The sequence below is a fragment of the Camelus dromedarius genome, chromosome 17, assembly GCF_036321535.1.
Source record: "Camelus dromedarius isolate mCamDro1 chromosome 17, mCamDro1.pat, whole genome shotgun sequence".
Classification (NCBI taxonomy): Eukaryota; Metazoa; Chordata; class Mammalia; order Artiodactyla; family Camelidae; genus Camelus; species Camelus dromedarius.
This window is the reverse complement of record NC_087452.1, coordinates 6,953,297-6,973,747: the sequence shown is the minus strand read 5'-3', so window position 1 is coordinate 6,973,747 and position 20,451 is coordinate 6,953,297. Positions and strand designations below refer to the sequence as shown.

The 20,451-nt window shown below is 51.3% G+C and overlaps 1 protein-coding gene across 1 annotated transcript in view; it reads left to right on the top strand.

Annotated features, from left to right (window-relative positions):
* LMCD1 (LIM and cysteine rich domains 1) overlaps positions 1–18,670 on the top strand; it is a 55,391-nt gene extending 36,721 nt beyond the window's left edge. The window contains exons 4-6 of the mRNA XM_010984980.3: positions 4,636–4,965; positions 16,057–16,272; positions 18,012–18,670. Of these exons, the coding sequence (XP_010983282.1) occupies positions 4,636–4,965; positions 16,057–16,272; positions 18,012–18,170 (705 nt within the window). The 3' untranslated portion in view covers positions 18,171–18,670. The remainder of the gene's footprint in view (positions 1–4,635; positions 4,966–16,056; positions 16,273–18,011) is intronic.
* Positions 18,671–20,451: the final 1,781 nt, after the last annotated feature.

The window sequence follows — 20,451 nt, the reverse complement described above, 5'->3', positions numbered from 1 at the left end:
TCTCTTCAGGTTTTGCTTTCTGAGAAGCATATTTTACAAGAACACTTCTGCATTCACGAGCTCAGCCACCCTGTGAGGGAGGGGTGATTTTACATGTAAGGAAACAGAACATTTCATTGGCCTTCCTGAGGGTGGGCAGGGCCGGGGCCGGGGCCTCGGAGGGTGGCGTGGAACAGCAGCAGTACCAGGTGGTTCCGAACACGGGTCTGGGTCAGCCGTCAGTGGGTCTCCAGGATGTCCGTGGAAACTAAAGCGGCTCATCAAAGAGCTGGCCGTGGGCGTTAGGCACTGGCTGGTGAAAACCCCAAACTCTTAGGCCCTAGACTAATCAGAGGAAGGTACCATCAGGCCATGATTAATGCTGGCTCATAAAACCACACGGCATAAAGGCCTCTGTGTCTGGCTGGCATCTGGCCCGCCCTGGGAAGGCACATTTCTGAGATTGGACGTCTCCCTTCCTACCCACACTTCTGACTTTTTTTTTTTTTAATTACCAAGTGATCAGGACTGATGATACTTTGGAGAGGGGCAAGGCATGAATCTTGCTCGCTGTCATCCTTCCCAACCAGAATGAAAACCAGAGAAATGCTTAAGCCTTTAAAGACATGTCCCAATAAACCTCATTGCTAACATTTACTGGGTACTTACTATGAGCCAGGCACTGTCCCAAGAGCAATATGTGCACAATCTTATCGAATTTTCCAACACGGTTAGGGCTGTACTGTTATGATCCTCATCTATAGAAGGAGAAACTGAGGCTCAGAGAGGTGACGCAGCTAGCCAGATGTCCCACAGCTGACTTCAATGTCAGGACCAGGTGATGAACTGAGGCATCCGTGACTCCCAAGCTGCCCAGCCAGGCCAGCTAGCCAGGCAGGTGGGAGGGCAGGGCAACTGTTGTGGCTTAGCAATTTTAGGGAAGTCTTCCAAGAACAGGGGGGCTTGAATGGGTCTTTGAAAGTGAGCCAGGATTTGAGGGAGCCAAGATGGAGAAGATGAAGGGAACCAGCATCCTTTGAGCACTTGTATATAGTATCTTATTAAGACCTCACCACTTGCCATGTGCCCCCATTTTACAGGGCAGCAAACAGAGGCTTGTGGGGATCCTCTGCAGGGGTGGCAATCACTCATCCCTCATCCTCTACTCCTGTGCCCATGGGAGACACTGCTGATCAGTCACAGCTCCGTTTCCCATTGAGCTCACATTGGGCCTCAGAATCCTTCTCAACACAGCACTCTAAGCCACCATGATTAACCAGGATTAACATGGAATGTGAAACCCATTTGTTGTCCTTGTCTGACTGCTGGAGAAGAATCAGAAAGCGCAGAATCAGGGCTGGGTCTCCTGATTCCAGAGCCCCCATGTTTCCTACTGCCCAACCCTGGGGGGGAAAGCACCTTTCTCTCTGCTCTTTTGATTTCTCTCCTGAGAAAGCCTGATTCTGGGAACTCATCACCCAAGATGTCTCAATCAGCCAACAAAGCACCAAATTATTTAGAAAGGTCCTCATAAAAAACTTAAAACCTAAACCAATCTTTCCAGCTGGTCCCAGGGAAGAGGCTTCTTGCTAAATGTTTTGAGAACATGACTTCAGTCAGCTTCCTGGAGCGACACCTGGGAGATTCTTACAGGCTCTGAGCAGCTCAGGCAGCAGATTCTGACCCAACCCTCTCTCTCCACCAGCCCCTTCCCAAGTCCATGCCAGTTGATAGTGACTGTTTGAGATGAGTTCTGAGGCCCTCCTCAGGGTTGATTAGTAATGTCTGCCATCGCTGTGTGACTAGGGAGTGGAGGCAGGAGTCTCAGGCCAACCATCACAGAACACATGCCTGTGGAAGCTGGATGCTGGGGCCTTGCCCAGGCAAAGGCAGAGAGCCGTACCCAGCTGGGGCTTTGCACTGCAATAGGACCAGTGGGCTGCTATCCCCAGGGCCCCAGCCAGGAACCCATACAGGAACCCAGCCAGGACACCAGCAGCCAGGACAGAGCCGTGCAAGGACACAGTGAGTGCACGCTCAGCAAGATGCTGGCTGGCGAGGCCACCGCCCAGGACCACAGGGTTTATCTGTAAAGCCGAGCGGGGAGGCGTGCAGGCTTTAGAAGACCAGGGGCACACACAGATCCACCCTGGCATCAAGCAATGCTTCCACGGCCCCCTCACCCTGAAACCATGACAAAAGGAAACTCCCCCAGAGTTCAAGGGACATTTTTTCTCTTTGCAAATCCTCCTAGTGAGGCAGGATAGAAGGGTTTGAGGCTCAAGCTGCTGAGTTCAAAGCGGTCTCTGCCACATACTGGCTGTGTGACCTTCAGGAAGTTACTTGACCTCTCTGTGCTTCAGTTTCCCAAGGGATAATATTAGCACCTTCCTCATAGGAGTGCTACAAGAATGAAATGGGTTCCCATAGTCAGGCAGAAGAAGAGGATCACAGTAAGCAGCATGTAGGTGTTCTCTGTCCCTACCATCCCTCAAACCACCCACTCTAGGGGAGAAGGCAGCCTTCCTAGAAGAAGTTGCTGTACCCTGAGCCAAATCAGCTGTGCGACTGGGGCTGCTTCAGCACCTGGAGTGAGTGAGAGGTTGGCCAGGCATGGATAACCATTCTGGCAGTGTGAGCAAAGCTCTAGTCTTCACTTCTCCAAAATCCTTCCCGAGATCCAAGGAGCAGGGCAGGCCACAGGCAAGACATAGGAAGGGCTGGTGGGTGTATTTCCCTGCCCCATGCCTGCTGTCCCCTAACCCATCTGCCGGGGGCCTGGGCTCCGCCCTAGCCTGGTGGCTTTTGGGCTGCTGCTTCCCCGTCCTCTGATGGTCACATCCCTTTCCCCACCCACTGTCCTTGGATGTCCTGCTTTGGACTCACCCAGGAGAACTTGGACAAGCGCTCACTTCCTGGCCCCTCAAGGATCCCCAATCAGAGTGGGCCTGGGAAGCTTTTTCATAAGGTTGCCAAGTGATTCTTAAGCCCCCCATGTTTGAGATGAGATTCTTCATATCTACCTGCATGGCCTGTTCGTGCTGGAGGCCACCTGCCATTTCATACTGATCGAGAGAAAAACCACCATCGCCCCGGTCTTCCCAAGACAGAGTCAGGAACCAGCCCCTCCCCGACATGTCATCAGCCGGGGGCTCCCTGGGGCTCCTGGCTCTTCCAAGTGTTGGGTGAAGGGCTGGACCTCCTGGCCACCCAGAACCCCCAGCTCCTCTGGCCCCTTTCCTGGGCTGCAGAGCCACTTAGTGCTGCTGCTCCCCCGTGGTGAGGGTCGCGCGAGGTCACCCAGACGTCTCCTGCTGGTGCCATCTACCCTGCACTTCACAGATGAGGAAACCAAGGCCCAGCAGGACTGAGTGCTTTCTGGGTTTTACTCAGAGAGCAGCAGCAGGGCTGGAGCTAGAAACCCAAATTTCCTGGCACCCCAGGACTCTGGGCACCACCCAGGCCATCTTCTGTGTCTGGAAAAGCTCCTTGAAAGTGAACAGGGACCAAGAGGGCGTGCGTGAGCCCACAGCGCCAGGAGAGCTCAGCCAGGCCCCGGGGATCTAGGGCTGAGCCTCCGGGGGATGCACAGCCCCCCTCAATTTCAGTCCCACCGGAACCAAGGTCACCTGCCTCTCCCTGTTCTAGAAAGGCTTTTATCCAGGATTCATTTATCATTAAACTCAGCAAACCACAGTCTCTGGACCAGCAGACCCCTCCCCCAGGCCTTCATCCCCTGCTCCCTACAATAGGGCTGCAGCTGAGACTGTCCATTGCGAACTGCACTTTCCATGTCGATTAACACAACTCCTGTGTGAGTCCACGCCCAAGGATGCGCTAGAGGGCAAGCAGGTTCTCAGCGGGTAACCCGGCAGCAGCCACCTGGGCGTGGGAATCAGGCCACCCACTGGGGTCAGGGTCTGGTTCAGGGTTGGGGTCAGAGGTGGAGAACAACAGTCAAGGATAAACAATTTGCCTTTCACCGTTTCTCAGGCTGTGTGGCCTGGCCTCTCCCCAGAATCTCCCCATCCCTGGGACCCACCCAGGTGGAAGATTTCTGCTCCTTAAAAAAAAGCAAACAAAACAAAAGGCCAGTTGGACAGTGATCCACAGACATGTTCATATTCAGATGGTCTATCGTCCATTCTAGCCTGTCTGTGTGGAAACATTATTGACCTGAGACCTTGTTGATTCTACTATCAGAAGGTGCTTTGAATATTTTTATTCATAAACCATGAAATACTGCATGCCTATAATGATTTAATTACACTTTGCTAAGAAAGGCGATTTTCAACTAGATTGACTTTTTTTTTTTAAAGAGAAACATTGCCAAGAGGTAAATGAGGTAAAGATACTGAGTTTTGAAGGAAACGAAATCCATGTTGTAAAGCCAGCAAATCTCAAAACAAAGGTCTACTGAAATGAGCTCACTCTCACCAAGAATATGAATCTGTGACCACGACCCGGGGGAGAGTGGAAGCTGATTTAGGCCTCTCTTAGGTGTGACCAAAATTCACCCTATTCCTTCCTTGAGGATGCTTGGGTCCTGAAAAACCTGAAGACCTAGACGCTGCCCACCGAGCCCAGGGCTTGCCAGGGCTCGGCTCTCGGCCTGGGTGCTGGGGAATCACGGGTGCTCTGTCTCCCCCTCCCCAGGGCCTGCAGTACATGGAGCTGATCCCCAAGGAGAAGCAGCCGGTGACCGGCACCGAAGGCGCCTACTACCGCCGGCGCCAGCTCACGCGCCAGCTCCCCATCTACGACCAGGACCCCTCTCGCTGCCGCGGACTTTTGGAGAACGAGCTGAGAGTGATGGAGGAGTTTGTGAAGCAGTACAAGAGCGAGGCCCTGGGCGTGGGCGAAGTGGCCCTCCCCGGGCAGGGCGGCTTGCCCAAGGAGGAGGGGAAACAGCAGGACAAGCCCGAGGGCGCAGAGACCACCGCCCCCACCACCAACGGCAACATCGGTGACCCGTCCAAGGAATACGTGAGTCTCTCCCGCTCATCCGTCCATCCATCCGTGCCGGGGAACCCAGCTCCAGGCACTGTTCCCTCATTCCTGCATTCATGCACGCGGGGGTCCCTCCAGGGGGTAGCTGGTGCTCCTGGAGTCTGTGCCAGGCACCATCCTGCGAAAAATAAGACAAGGTCCCTGCCCTGGAGAGGCTCATGGTCCAGTGGGGGTCACAGACAACCAAAGGGACGCAGCTCCCAGAAGGGGCATCTGACCTTGCCTGGGGGCGAGGGGAGGCCCTGCCAGCCTTGGAAGAATAAGTAGGAGCCACCCAGGTCTTCGGGCTCTTCCGGGAAAACCTGTGTTGCCTTAAAGAGGGGAGCATGAGCCAAAAAAAGAAGAACGTTCCAGAGAGCACAGCACAGAGGATGGAATGAAGTCCCATGTGAATGAAAGCGTGGTGTGCGTGTGTTCGAGACGGGGGTGGCGGGACAACGCTGGTCAGCAGGGGCACATCTCCTGAAGAGTCCTGCCCTCCGGCCACTCATCACTCAGGCACTGACTAGCCCGGACTGTCTGCTGAGCCCCGGGAAATCAAACAAGCAGAGGACACTGTCCTCATGTTGGAGTGCCAGGGACTTAGGACTTTCCACTGCGGGCCGTGGGGGGCGGTGGCAGGCTTTCCGGGGGAGGTATCACAGGATGCGGGATGAGCTTCCCCAGGAGGAGCGTGGGAGATGTGCTGTGGGGGAAGCCCCTGGGGCCTGTCTGAGAAGCACAGGGGAGGAGGCAGGGTCTGGGAGCTGGAGCCTCCTGGCTTGGCTTGTCTTAATCTGCAGCCCAGGAGATGAGAGGACTAGCCTGAGACTGGGGTCACGTGGGCTGATGTCTGCTAAATTTCCTGGCCCCCAGCCCCAACCCTCATCAGCCAAGCGACCTCTTGCCTCTATTTGACATTTGGAGATAAAGGTCAGAACACACAGGGTCCTCAAGCAAATTACATGCTTTGCTGGGACCAGGCTAGCAGTCACCCGCCTGAGCCAGACACCTCAAGGAAATGCCAGCCCAAACGATGCTGTCACTACACCCAGAAGGGGCCGGCTCGCCCATCTCTGTAGTGACTCACACTTGTTACACAAGACCTGCGTCCTACATCTCCACCCCGCTCCCTGTGGGCACGTTCATTTGGGATTGCCATCCGATGAACTCTGAGACAAAAGAATGAGACTGATTTTCCCTACCGCAAATTTGATGATGGTGTTGAAAAGACCCATCTCTCTGTAAGAATTCACAACCCAGGGACTTAAAAAAAAAAGTTAGATCCAGTTACCATGTTTCATAAATTAGTCTCTCTCTAGCCCTGCCCTCTCCCCACCCTCCAGTAGCCGTCTGTCCTTAACACATAAATACTGCATGCTTCCAAGCTGGAAGGCAACTTCTTTAAGTCTGTGACATTTCCCAATTGCCATTCCCAAGAGAGAAACGTTGATCTGAGAACTATTTGATCCTGGACTCAGTCCACATATTTGGATAGCATGGAAGTGGGGCAGAGGTGGCCTGAGATCCCTGGTCCTTGCCAACAGTCAACTTTAGGAAATGGCTCTGACACTCTGGAAGCATGTAAACAACAAGACCAGTCAGTAAATAGGGAATCTGAAGGAAGCCGATATTAGTGGGCAGGGCAGGCTTGGGAAGACAGACTTTCCCTTCCTTGCCCTAACCCCAATCTTAATTAGATACCTAGTGATGTCATCGGTAGACCCATGTCCATAACCTCCCTCAGATGCGGAGGTCCAGCTCTGTATCTGCAGGCTCCATCCATATAGATAGTAGGTGCTTGATAAAATCCATGAATGAATGAACAAATTAATGAACGGATAAATGTTGGAACTAAATTGATCCTTGAAAGATGGGGACCCCGTGGGTGGCCGTTTTGCCGGGGAGGATGAGGTTTCAAGCTCACATGCATCAAGCACCTGTTCTGTGCCAAATGCTGTGCTCACTGCTTCCGGGGCATGGATTAATCCACGCAGCTAGCTGGGGGGTGGATCTTGCCAACCCCATTTTACAGGTGAGAAGTCAGGGATTCCAAGAAGATAAGTATTTGGCCCGGGGCCCCATAGTCTCTAAGGGGCAGAAGCTGGATCTGATATTCTCTCTACTACATTGGTGCTGAGTTAGAAAACCCTGCTGGTTATCTGTTCCAGGAAGAAAGCAGGCTGGGCGCTCTTATTTGACTCCCTGTTTATCTCCTTGAAGCTGGGGAGCAAATCCTATTAAGGTAGCTAAACAGCCCACCCAGCCATAGACGGCGTGTCCCACAGCCCCGCCGTTAGGCCTGGACCTGGGCCGCCTGCCGGAACTGCGCTGCCTTGCCCCAGGGAGCGGCCCGTTCAGTGGACATGGGTGCTGGCCGCCCTGTGCACTGTGCTCCTCCTGTTGTCATAAAAAGGCAGACAGGACAGTTACCAGAACAAAGCATTAGGCACGAAGCCTGACTTTTGCTCCCCTGGGGAGGGCAATGAACTTTGCTAGAAGCAGTCAGGGCATTCAACTCGAGAACCCAAGAACAGGGAGGAAGTAGAGGGCTCAGACCGACACCCCACAGCAAACAGTGATTTATGAAAAAAAAAAAAAAGAGGCAAAAAGAAGGACACGTGACACGTATCATCCTAGAACTGTGTTGGTAACTTATCACTGTTCATTATCTTAACTCTAAGAGTTCCTTCTGTTGTTAGTGGCTACCATTTAGCGGACTTTCTCTGGACCGAGCACAGCACTAAGCAGGGGAGTATATTCTGATTTAACGCTCCCAGCCGCCCAACGATGTGAAGAAAGGCACTGGGATTCAAACCAGCCTCTGTCAGCCCCCAGGCCCTCTTTCCCATTTCCCAAAGCTAATTCCTTGGACAGCTCGTGGCTATTAGGCTATAAAAGGGCCGTGTGGCCATGCAAGGGAGACATCAGAGCTTTGAGGAGGGGACGGCATGGGTCACAAACTAACATTGCCTGGAAGTCTGGCCCAAGTCCACAGGGCTGGGTCCCACCCCAGAGCTCCCCACTAGTCGGTGCAGGTGGGGCCTGAGAATCTGCATGTCTAACGAGTCTCCAGATGGTCTGGGGGCCACGCTTGGAGAACCACTGCTAAAGAGTGTTAAAAATTACCTGACATTTAAGCTCAGCAAAAATGATATCACCAATTTCATAAACAGTGAGGGTCCAAGAGATGCTCACACGGGCATTTTCTAGATTTATGTGACCTCCCAGCTTAGGAAGTCCAGCTTTGAGAGGGCCACACAGCACTCTCGAATTCCTTGAAGTGTCCTTGGAGAGATCTGGAAACACAGGCACAGAATGTAGCCCGCTGCTCTACACCCATCCGACTACCCAGTCCTTGAGCACAGGGCACTGAGGCCACAAGCCCCACTTTCTCTGTGCTGCCTGCAGCCTACACCGCGGTCAGTTTTCCCGGATGCTCACTCGGCTCCGTCCAGCTGCTGGGTGGCTGGTTACAGTGATGTCCTTCCTTAGGACCCTGGGAGGAGCTCAGACCCAGGCAATGACAGGTCAGGCAGCCAAGTCCTCTCCTCAACAGGCCCCTCCACCAGACTGTCCAGACCAGAGGAGTGTGACTGCCAAAAGCCTTTTCCAAATCGCCTGTGTGGAATCTCCACCCACAGGCTGAGTTCTGAGTGAAGCCAGAGAGCGGTGGTCCAGCCAGGTGGCAGGAGCAGCGCCCTCTGAGCCCACCCATCCTCATGGCCAGGGCTGCTCAGTTACCCAGATCTGAGCACAGTTCTCAGGTCTGCACCCCTCCCCCCGGCTCCCAGACCCCAGGGCTTCACATGGGCCCCACTAACAGGACAGGCGACCTAAGATCAGCCGTGACACATCTGGGAAATGAACCCAAGAGCTGTGGCTGCCCACGCCTACCTCAGGCATGGTAGCATCATCATCACAGTAAGGTTAGGAGAGAGGCATCATGGGAAATTCCATCAGTCACCCCTCTTCATGAGGAAATGCCACCACAGAAAAATCCCAGATACTCACACACCCACTGTTACTCCCAAAGCAAGCCCTTTAAATCAGTGAGGCCAATGAAAACCCAACATATTTAACCTCCTTCTCTTTCCTTCACTTGCCCCACTGTGTGCGCGTGGAGCAGGGAGGAGGGGGAAGAACAGCAGGCTCACAGATCTCTTTGAATCTTCTAAACAACCAGCGCAAGAAGTTGGGTTTGTTGTGCCCGTTTCACAGATGTAGAGCCTGAGGCACAGAGAAGTTAATGGGCTTGCTGGGGGAGGGGAGGGACTGGGGATGGGATTCCAGCCCAGGTCCTTCTGCATCACCGGCCCTGTGGGATCTGAGCCTTGTGGGAGTAGGGTCCAGCTGGTGGGGAACAACACAAGGATGCATGTATTTCTGTTTGCTGGGGTGAGTGACAGTGTTTGGAGTAACTGACAGCCCAGCCCGGTGAAGAATTTAGGGTCCTCTTGTCTGCTAGCCAGGAACAAGAGAAGGACTTGCCTCTCCCACCCTAATCCTACCCACCATGGGTTCTCATAGGTCTTCGGGGCTTCAAAGCATTCCGTGGCCAGTGAGCTGCCCACTCTAGCAACCCGGACCATCCCACAGCAGTGTGGCCAAGCCTCACATCCGCTCTCAGGCCCTTGCTTGGACCTCTCCAACCTGGATGGATCCTACAGATACTCTGACTGTGAACAGCTTCACCAGACCATTTCCTTGCATTTAGACAGCTTACTGGTTATTTTCTCAGAAATTAAATATACAGATTTCCTGGGCATGGTCATCTTGCCCAGGAATTTCCGCCCATCCCTACACCCCAAACTTGCAACTGAAGCAAGGGGAAAGAAAGCCAGAACATAGCATTTCATGTCATCTCTGCCCTTTTGTAATTTTCATTCCTGCCGGGAGCCCCCCTGCTCCTGCCTTGTCAGCCAAACCACTGCACCAAAGAGAGTGACTAAAAGGAGAACAGATGGAAGGAAGTGAAGACATTCCTGGGAGTTGTAAAGATGTGTTAATTTGGTCCCAAATCACAGCACAGCCCCCTGCCTCCTCTCCCCGCCAGAAGGTACAGAGGAGGGACCAGTGGCCTGGGGCCCCGCCCTCTCCGGAATTCAGCCTCTCAAATGGAAACTTACAGCAGCTGGCGGCTCAGCTTCAACAAGGGACATATTTGTGGGCAAGGGACTTCCAAAGCTTCGTCCGAGCAGATGTTTGGCTTGTGGGCTGGCAGGCTGGCTTTCCTGCCAGCCCCTCTCTGGGAATCTGAAACCACCATCCTATCCCCATGCCTGAGAGCCCCATTTGAGCTGGAGGACAGTGGGTCAAAGGCCCAGGAAGCGTCCCCCAAATCACCATGGTTACCACGCTTCTCAGCATCTGCCTGCCTCCTTCTTTATGGTGGAGATATTTTAATGACATTAAAGGAGAGTTTCTTTTCCACAGAAAATTCCCTTCACCCGACTCTGTACTCTAAATACTTTTCCATGTTGCCACACAAGTCTTCACAAAAATTTTTTTCTGAAGTGGGCTGTGTAATATTCCATTGACTAAAACTGAGGTTGCCCAATTTTTTCTGTAAAAGGCAGACTGTGAATATTTTAGGGTTTTCGAGCCATACGGTCTCAGTCATAACCCCTGGCCCCTGTCCTGGCAGCCCTGATGCAGCCAAAGACAATATCTAAACAGATGACCACAGCCATGCCCTAATAAAACTTTATTTGACAAAACAGGCGGCAGGCTGGATTTGGCCCACGGAGAGAGTCTGCTGACCCTGGAACTGGAAGAACCATACAAAATGTTTTTTTAAAGAATTACTTTGGCTTTATCTGATTTTATTTTGCTACTGTAGGTAAAGGGGTGACGATGGTGATGGGTGGTGTCACCCCCCATTCACTGACTGCCCAGGCTGTCCCAGGCATTGTGCCAGGCTGCTCATGGCTGTCATATTTAATCCCAAGAATGATCCTTCAAGATATACTGTCCCCTCTCTAGTCATCTAGCCGGTGAGTGGTGAAGCCAGAGCAGTAACTCAGGCCAGCCTCACCCCAAACCCTGCACAGACTCTGAATAACGGAAGCTCCCTCTTCCCTGTGCAGTCCCGCCACCGGGTGAGGCCAGTACAACAGAGGTGACCACATGTGAGCCTTGTCCCTGCTCAGCAGCGACCCTGTGCAGGAAGCTGGCCTTCCCCTACATGCCCATCAACACTGGATTCAAGAACACTGCAGGCTGATGGTCTCTCTCCCAAGTGTACCATTTACATAGCCCTCCTGGCCCCACCTTCTGCCTTCACCAGACAACCAGTGACAGAGGCCAAGCACCAGTGGCCAGCAACTGTGACCACACGTGCCAAGCATCTCCCATGAGCCAGGGCCCTCCTCCTGTTACAGATGAGGAAACTGAGGCTCAGAGAGGTAGCTGACTTATCCAAGAGCCCCCCCAAGATGAAGCTACAGTGGGACCTCATGCCAGTCTGGGACCCTAACCACAGCATCGCACCCACCTGCCCACCCGGTCTGTCTGTAAAGAGCCTCAGGAAGATGACTGTGTCGGGGAACAGAACACAAGAGGCTGAAGATGCCAGCAATATCACTGGGCCAGAAAAAGAGAGAAAAGAGAAAGAAAGAAAAAAAACCCCACATTCTGGGATACATGAGGCTGCAAAGCAAAGATGGTGAATCCTCACCATAAGAGGAAATGGGAGATGCTGTTTATAAATAAATTGTTGAGTATTTGTGTTGGAGAGAACCCAGTGCCTGAATTCAAGGCCCTTGTGTTAATATTTACTGAATCGTAATGGTAAGATTTTCACAAGGCAATCTGGGTTTAGACTGGGGAGGCCTTTGGCTAAGAGCCTTCCAGAAGAGAACAGCATGACTGGGACAGAAGTTCTGGCAACCCCGGCAGAGAGATTAAGGCTGGTTTAGAGGGTTCTCGATATCTGCAGATCTGCCTCTGAAGGCCAGCGCGGCTCATCCTTAGAGACAGTCCTGTGGCCGTGTAACCCTGGGCCACTGTCCTCGGTCTGCTGTGGCCTCCAACACTTTGTGTCTTGGTGACTTGCATTTCAGACATCTTAATAATTCTGCGTGTCCACATCTGCTGCTGCTGCTGTTATGCAGGATCATACTTCAAGCACCCCGAGATGCCACGGCTTAAAGCCACTACGTCTCTTTTGCTCACAAGTCAGCAATCTGGGCACGGCTCAGCGGGGATCTCTCGGCTCTGAGCTCAAGGTATTATCTGGAGCAGCCCACAGGCTGGGGGCTGGGATCTTCTGAAGCTCAGTCGCTCACACATCTGGCCTCCATGCTGGGAAGACACAAACGGCTGGGGCGGGACCAGCAGCCTCTCCCTCTGTCTCTAAGTGTTTTCTCCCCTAAGATGGGGGCCTTCAGACCTTTCTCCTGTTCATCTAGAACTTCCAAGGTGTGTGTACTGAGAAAGCAGAAGCTGTGTTGCTTTTGATGACCTACCTCAGGAATTTACAGCATCCTTCACCACATTCTATTCTACAGAAGCGAGAATTAGACACCCTGTTGGGTGGAGGAGGGTGCAAGAAGTTGCCAGCGTCACTTCCACACACCACAGTGAAGGGAACCCCAGCCCGGCAGGGTCTGAGCTTCTGAGGCAGCTGAATCTAGAATGCTCCTCAGCTTTGTCAAAGCAGGCATTTACAAAAGCCCGAAGTACAGAACAAACTCTTTCATTCAGACCCTTGTGATTAAGAACCTCTCACCATTTGAACATGAACAGGGCAAAACTTCAGAGGCACTGGGAGGAACGTCATGTGCGTTCTACCTGTGAGAGGTTTGTGCTACAGCATCTCCCCGGGGGGTGGGGGGGACCAGTCTGAAAACTAGGTTACGCAGCAAAGGCTGGACTGATTCTCGTGCGGAGGCTCTGGTTTTAGACAGCTGGGAGTATGAATGAGAACCCACTGACATGCTAATGAGCAGTGTTCTTCTCTGTCCCTTTTAACCTAGTCCCAGAGGACTTCTACTTGACCACACTGTCTCCTCCACACGGGAAGTTGCCTCGGAATGACCACATTGGTCATTCTCAAAATAGTCTAGGATTTAAGCATCCCAGGAATTCAAATTGGCTTTTGCTGTAACTGAACCTAACCGGTGATGTCATTTTTGCTGAGTTTATTTATAAGGTCATTTAAAAATATTCTATGACAGAGGTTTTCAAAGCGTGGTCCCCTGACCACACCAGCATCCCCCCAGGAACCCGCAAATTCCTCTGCCCCCTCCCAGACCTACTCATCAGACACTCCAGGGCGGGGGTGGTGCAGCAGTCTGTTTGAACAACGTCTAGGGGATGCTGGGGCAGACTTGAGTCTGAGAAACCGTCTTGCAGGTGGGGGGGAGGGGACGGCAGAGGGAGAGGAGGAGGCCCCCCAAGCCAGGGACATATTGTAGCCGAGTCTGCAGTGGTGACATATGATGCAACTCGCATGATCTGATTCTCTGGACTTGCACAGAGAGAGAACAGAGATGGAAAAGCACAAAGCTCATGGGTGGGAGGAACAACCTCCTGCCAGTCTATGTACTCATGCTGTTACTGGAAGAAATCCAGGCCCCCAGCCAGAAGCAGATTCTCCCTTCAGTGCGTCTTTGTCATCTTGGGAAACTGATTTGGCTCCTCTGATCCTCAGCTTTCTCCTCTGTAAGGAGGGCTGGGTAGGGATAACGGGAGCTAATTATTCTTGAATCCTTATAAAGCTCATTAATTCTCTTATCTCATTTAATCCATGCAACTGACCTATGATGTTATTAGTATGATTATTAGTATTCCCTTTTGACAGGGTAAAAACAAAACTAAGGCCCAGAGAGGTTGGGTAACTCACCTAAGGTCACACAGCTAGCCCCCATCTCAACCATTCACTACAATTTGGAAGCTGTAAACCTCAGTACTAAGGATTGTAGGAGAGTAAGTTGGTGCAGAGAAAGGCAGGGCCAGGACCCTAAGACCCCAGCAGGCTGGGCATTCTGACTCCTGCTTGCCAGGCTGCCCCTGGTGGCTGAGGGTCCCCCAGGCTGGAAGAGCCAGGGTCCTATCAGATATCTCATCCTTTGAGACCACAGGGAAGGGGGCATGGCAAATAGTTCAAAGGCAAGAAGAAGAAATTGGTTCCTAACACGTGTGACAGAGCCCATTACCCTGACATCATGTTTTAGTAAAATGGCAGTGACACCGTTTGCTTAAAAAAAGGGCTGCCTGCTGGTAGGAATGGGGCACAGAGCCAGGGATGCTGGGGGACAATGAGGACAGAGATGCTCCACAGAGAGAGGCTCCCAACAAGGCCCTTTCAGTTGTCCCAGAATCACCTCCCCACAGTGTGAACCAGAACACAGCACTCCTGGCCTCTGGAACTAGTAATAGCGCCCCATTCCCTCCAGAGTGAAGTCCTAGCCCACTGTGACTCCATGGTTCAAAGCCACCCGTGATCCCCCCGCACGCCTTTCTGACCTCACATCCCTCTGTTTCCTTCTGTGGGTCAGGGGCCGCTGCCGATAACCCCCAGGCACATCCAAGTGCATTTATAAACCCTCCCTTTCCCGACCTCTGCATTAAGCAGCATCTGGAAATTTGGAGCCAGGAGCCCCTCGGATATATCTTGATGATCCCCAGACAGTTGTGGTAGATGGACAGTAAGTCCCTTCTGTGTGGGAGGAAAGGGACTGGAAATTTCATTCTGTGAAATTTGGAAAGAAAGACAGAAAACTCACTTGGTTCTCAACAGCCCGAGCCAGAGAGTCGACACTTCCCAGCTCTGATGAAGCAATGTGACCATCTATGAGCTCGGGACCATCACCTACTTTTGGTTCAGACCCTCTGATGAGAGCCGGGCAAGCTGGGGCTCGGTCACGCGCAGAGGGACAGGGTTTCACTCTGCTGAAGGACTCACGCCCTTCATTCTTATGGGCAAAACCCAAACCACAAATCCAGCACGTTCGAAGGAACACCGTCAGGCAGCCAGGAGCAAGTAACCAAACACATCCCCCATCTGGACATGTGCTCAACCACGACTATGCTTAGGGACCGCTGTCAGTACCTGCACATTTTTTTCAGATGGTTTTTCTCCCCCAATTTTCACCATGTTCATTTTTATGTCCTCTTCCTATACAGAGTATATTAAGTATACCATTAAAGTGCATAAAGAATACTAAGTATTTAGGCTCTGAACATAGGCCTACTCGTCTTTACATAGCAAAACGGTAACTCTCTCTATCTGGGCTGATGAAGGATTGATGCTGAGTAAGACAGAGTATTCACATCAAGGCAGGGGTGGCCGCCATCCTGTGGGGGTGGCTGGCCAAGAGCCGAAACTGGTGATATCACCTAAGTACTTTATGGGACTAGAGAGAAAATAAATGCCCACTTTTTTTTTTTTAATTCAAAATATAACGATATAATTAAGCACAGGCTTTCATAATACAGTAATAATAGTCAACTCGGGCCGTCACAATGCCTGCCTTTTTCAACTTCTTATCAGTGGAAGGTCAGATTTTCTTCATCTGTTTCAAAGAAAACAACACAACGCAATGGATGAAAAACTAAAACAGTCGTAAGAATCCAGAAATCCTCTGCTGAGGTTGTCATTAGAGTTTTGCAAAAATGTAGCCAATGCCACTCTCCGACTCAATTTTTCTATTTTGGAAAATACAGTTATTTTTAATTACAAATATTTGTGTTAATATGTTGGTTTATTATTTTTTAATGACTTAATCATTATTTAATTTTTTCTCAGCTTTCATTTCTCTTATGGTAAATATCAGTAGCTGTTACTGACATGCAAAAAAAATCTCTTTGGGGTTCTCAATAATTTCTAAGAGTATAGAAGTGTCCTGAGAACAAAAAGTTTGAGAATCACTGTGTTAAGCAAGTACTTTAGTCCTCACAACAACTGGCTAGGTATGCAGTGTTACTATCCCATTCTGCAGCTGAGAAAACTGAGGAACAGAGTGGCATAGGAACTTGCTCAAGGTCACCCAGGAAGTAAGGAGACTGGCGTTGAAACTCAAACCCGTGTCATGATGCACTCCTGACTATCTTGTGTCCTGGGGGTCCTCCCTGCCCTTCTAGGTCTGTGAGTTCTGCAAGGGAGCGGCCCCTGCCGACAGCCCCGTGGTCTACTCGGACAGGGCGGGCTACAGCAAGCAGTGGCATCCTGCCTGCTTTGTGTGCACCAAATGCTCTGAGCCGCTGGTGGACCTCATCTACTTCTGGAAGGACGGGGCGCCCTGGTGTGGCCGTCATTACTGTGAGAGCGTGCGGCCCCGGTGCTCGGGCTGTGACGAGGTGAGAGCGGAGGGGCTTGACGGTGGGGTGGGGACCCCCACAACAGTGGGACAGGACCCAGAGGCCCCGGGGAGTGTGGCTTCACTAATGGTGTGATCCACAGATAGGAAAACTGAGGCTCAGATCTCCCTCCATGCTCTCAGCCTCTTTCCCCATCTGCAAAATGGGGCAGAAATGAGTTCCTGCCCATGGGCCTGCTGGGATGGGTTGGACACAGAGCACCTGTCAGGACTTCTCCTTGGCACAACACCCGGCACTGAGTTAGAGATCAGAAGAACATGATGGGTTGCCCGCCAGGAGGCAGACTGCCCACATTCAAACCACTGCATCTGTGAGTCGTGCGGGTACCTAACTCTTGTGCCTCCGTTGTATCACTTATAAAACGGGAGGGGACCAGTGCCCATCCCAAAGACTTGCTCTGAGGATAAATGAGATCATGCGTGAAGATGCTTGGCACAGGATCGACCGAGTAACTAATAAATGGGAGCTGCTGTGAGTCTTAGGATAATGTAATACGAGATGATAGAATATAATAGAGTGACATGAACATAACACAATGTAACAGTCAGAGATGCTAGGAAAAGGGTTCAGCTCTCCAATATGGGTTCACACTAGAGCAACTCAAAGTTGTGCTAACAGTGACAATAACAGTTATGATACTGATAACTATTGTCGGCCTGCCTTTGGTGATGGGAAACTCACCACCTTCCTTTTTGGCACACACAAGGGTCAGAAATGTCCTCACTTTGAGCCAGTGCCTGCCCTCTCCCACCTTGCACGTATCGGTCTCCACGTGAAGCTAAGGCCCCGTAATCTTCCTGTCTCATAACTGTGTGAGCAAGGACATTAAAGAAAGGAAAGCGCTGTCAGCCGGCCTGGTCCACCCCCTCACTTTTGCAGGGACCACAGTATGCTCACAGGAACACCTCCTCATCCTCACGCGCCACTGACTTTGTATGGGATGTGCCGTTTACAGATCCTACAGCCCTTTAGGGAGGGAGAACCACTCTCCACTTTACATTTGAGAAAAGTGCAGTTCAGAGAGGTCAATGATCATCACACAGCATTGACTTTGTCTCTGTTTCCATTCCAAATACTCCATCTGTAGCAACACTCATAGCACTCATAAAACCCTGCAGGATGGGTCATGTTTATGTCCCCATTCACAGACATGGAAACTGAGGCACAGGAGGTTAAGTAGTTTGTCCAGTCATGCAGCTGGTAAGTACTTAAGTGAACACTCACACCTGCTTCCTGTTTGCCCCCCACATCAGAAGGCACATTTAACCAGTATGCTCTTCTGCTCTGTGGTCCTCACAGATGGTCCAGATGCCCCAAAGCGTTAGTTTATTCCAAGCCCACGTGACTCTGGGTGTTCCCGCTCTTGAAGACTGCCTGTTGGCCACTCAGCTATCCTTAGGCTGTCTTCACTGGAGTATGTAATCCCGTCTTAGAACACAACCGGGCTTTGGATTTGGCCCAAAGAGTATCACAGATGCTAGAAACGTAAAACCTGCCGATAACAGAGGATTTTTTTTTTTCCATCTGAGAAGCTAAGATGCAACCATGACCTTCACCAAATACTGTACTTACTACCTGCAATTTATGTCTCCACTGAGGCATTTAAAGGTCAAAACAAGACTGGGGGAGGGTGGACCACCATCTTCCAGCTTGTCCTCCACACGTGGTCGAATAGGGGCAGAACCTGAGTTGAACGTCTCTTCTGCTCCCCTCCCCAGATAATATTCTCGGAGGACTACCAGCGCGTGGAAGACTTGTCCTGGCACCGAAAGCACTTCGTCTGCGAGGGCTGTGAGCAGCAGCTGGGTGGCCGAGCATACATCGTCACCAAGGGTCAGCTTCTGTGCCCAACATGCAGCAAGTCGAAACGCTCCTGAACGGCTGTCCACCTGCAGGTGGGATCCACAGGATCCCACCAGGAAGGGGAGCCCAGTGTGCTGAGGCCATCCTAAGGGTCTGGGGAGACAGCCAGCAAGCAACAAAAACTGCTCTTTTTTTCAGCAGGAATATATATCTATAAGTATATTCTAGGTTGGGTGGTGGTGGATCCTTGAGGGTCAAGTTTGAAAGCCAGAGATGCTCTGAGAAGTCTTAGGATGGAGTTATTGTGTTTTTGTTGTTGTTGTTGTTTCCCAGCCACCAGCTAAAGACCTAGGTGACATCCTGCAAGGGATCTCCAGGAGGAGTTTCCCAGAATGCAACTCTGAGTGGTCAAATCACGTAGCTGTAGACTGTGCGTGAACGTGGGGGCTCCTCCAGGAGCAGCCTGGGATCCCAGCAACCATTTGTTGCCTCCTTTTCAAGTGGAATTGGAATTTTAAATCAAAAGGTTTTGGCATGATAAACATATCAATAAAAATTTTACGAAGTTCGTGTATATCCTGATCTCATTATTGACCCCTGGCAGTGATTTCGTGGTGTCTGTTTGGCCCCAGGACCCTGAATGCTGGTGCTGGCAGATGGCATTCTCAGTACCAGTGTGTCTCTTCATCAGCTGTGTCTCATCAGACTTCTTTGGGGACTGTAGGTCCTGGGGGCAGAACCCCCATCCCTCAGTTCCTGGAACCCCCATGGCACTGACAGAAACTTGAGTGTCGTGTTTCATGGGACACCGAAGAGCTGCCTCCTGGGAACTGATGAGCTGCCTGGGGAGCAAGGACCCAACTTAGCGGATCTCAGAGCCCAGGCAGGTAATGAGTGAACCGCTCTGGAAGGCAGACCAGGGAGAGTGTTCGGAGCAGCCAAACAGGACCACCTGAGCTCAACCAATGGGTGCCACGTGAGACACGGGGACCAGTGCAGGCAGACCTGAAGATAGATTTTATGAGAAATTGCTGCATTTTTTAAATGTTGCCAGCTGAATACAGAATGAGTCAAATGGAATAAATAGCTCTTTGGGCGAGATTCTCTCTCTTTTTATGGCCACTCTGAGTATTTACAGCCCCTGAATTTGTTTCCTTCCCACACTTTCTGAGAAAAGACATTTCTTTTTCTCCTGGGGACATAAGGGAGAAACATCACGGGTCTTGGGAGCCACAGTCCTGGTCACTCATGACCTTCTCTCTTTCTTAAACTTCCCATCTATTGCCCAGTTCCTTTCACTCCACCACCCAAATTTCACTCTCATCAGCTCACCTACGCGACCCCCGTTCACGTGCCTCGCAAGTTTGATGAAAGCTACTGTGCTATCCTCCCAAGGTGGTTTTGTTCCCAGCTTCTCTCTCCAGCCCCCTCGGTTTCTCTGCCACGCCCACCTTCTCAGAGAGAAGCTGTAGGGCTCATCCTTCCTGGCTCCACACTGCCTCTCAAGTGAAGAGCCAAGTCCCCACCCTGACATGTGAGTCCTTCCAACACAGGGCTTAATTGTCTTTCTGGTCTTAAAACCCTTCATTGCTCTGGATTTCTGTTTCCCAATTTCTCTTCAACATTCAGAAACTCCTCTGGATCCAGACCACTCCCCTTCCACCTTGTTCTGTGCTGGTTACTTGAAGACAAACTTCTTCTACTGAAATTCTGTATGTCCTAAGCTGCTTCTCAGTCCCTTCCTGAAGTACCAATGGAATGTTCACTCCTTCCTTCCTTCCTTCCTTCCTTCCTTCCTTCCTTCCTTCCTTCCTTCCTTCCTTCCTTCCTTTCACAAATACCCACTGAGCCCTAGAGTTCCAATTCCCATGCTGAGTGCAGGGGGCTCAGTGCCCACAGATAGAACATCACCCCTAGACTTGGCTGTCTGTGCAGGAGATGGGCTTTGGGCAAATATTCTCACAAGACGATGTAAAATTATAGCTACTGCAGATGCTCTAAAGGCCAGGGTGGAGAAACATGTCCCTATAAAGCAAATGAGAGAGACTGGACCTATTGAGGGATGCCAGGAAAGGTGCTCCTGGAAAAGTGACACCTGAAGTGAGATCTAATGGACAGTAGACTCTGAGAAGACAAAGAGGGAAAGGAAGATGGTCAAAGATGGATGCATGGATGTCATGTGCAAAGGCCCTGTGGCTAAAACAGCACCAGCTTATTCAAAACTAATTGCTGTTGGAGAGAGTGGTGACCATGCCCCATGAACAGGACTGAAAGAAGGTTGGTATGGCAGGTCTAGGGAGGGAGGATGGATGCTGAGGCACAAGAGGTTCACCAGCTTTGTGAGCAACAGAAAAG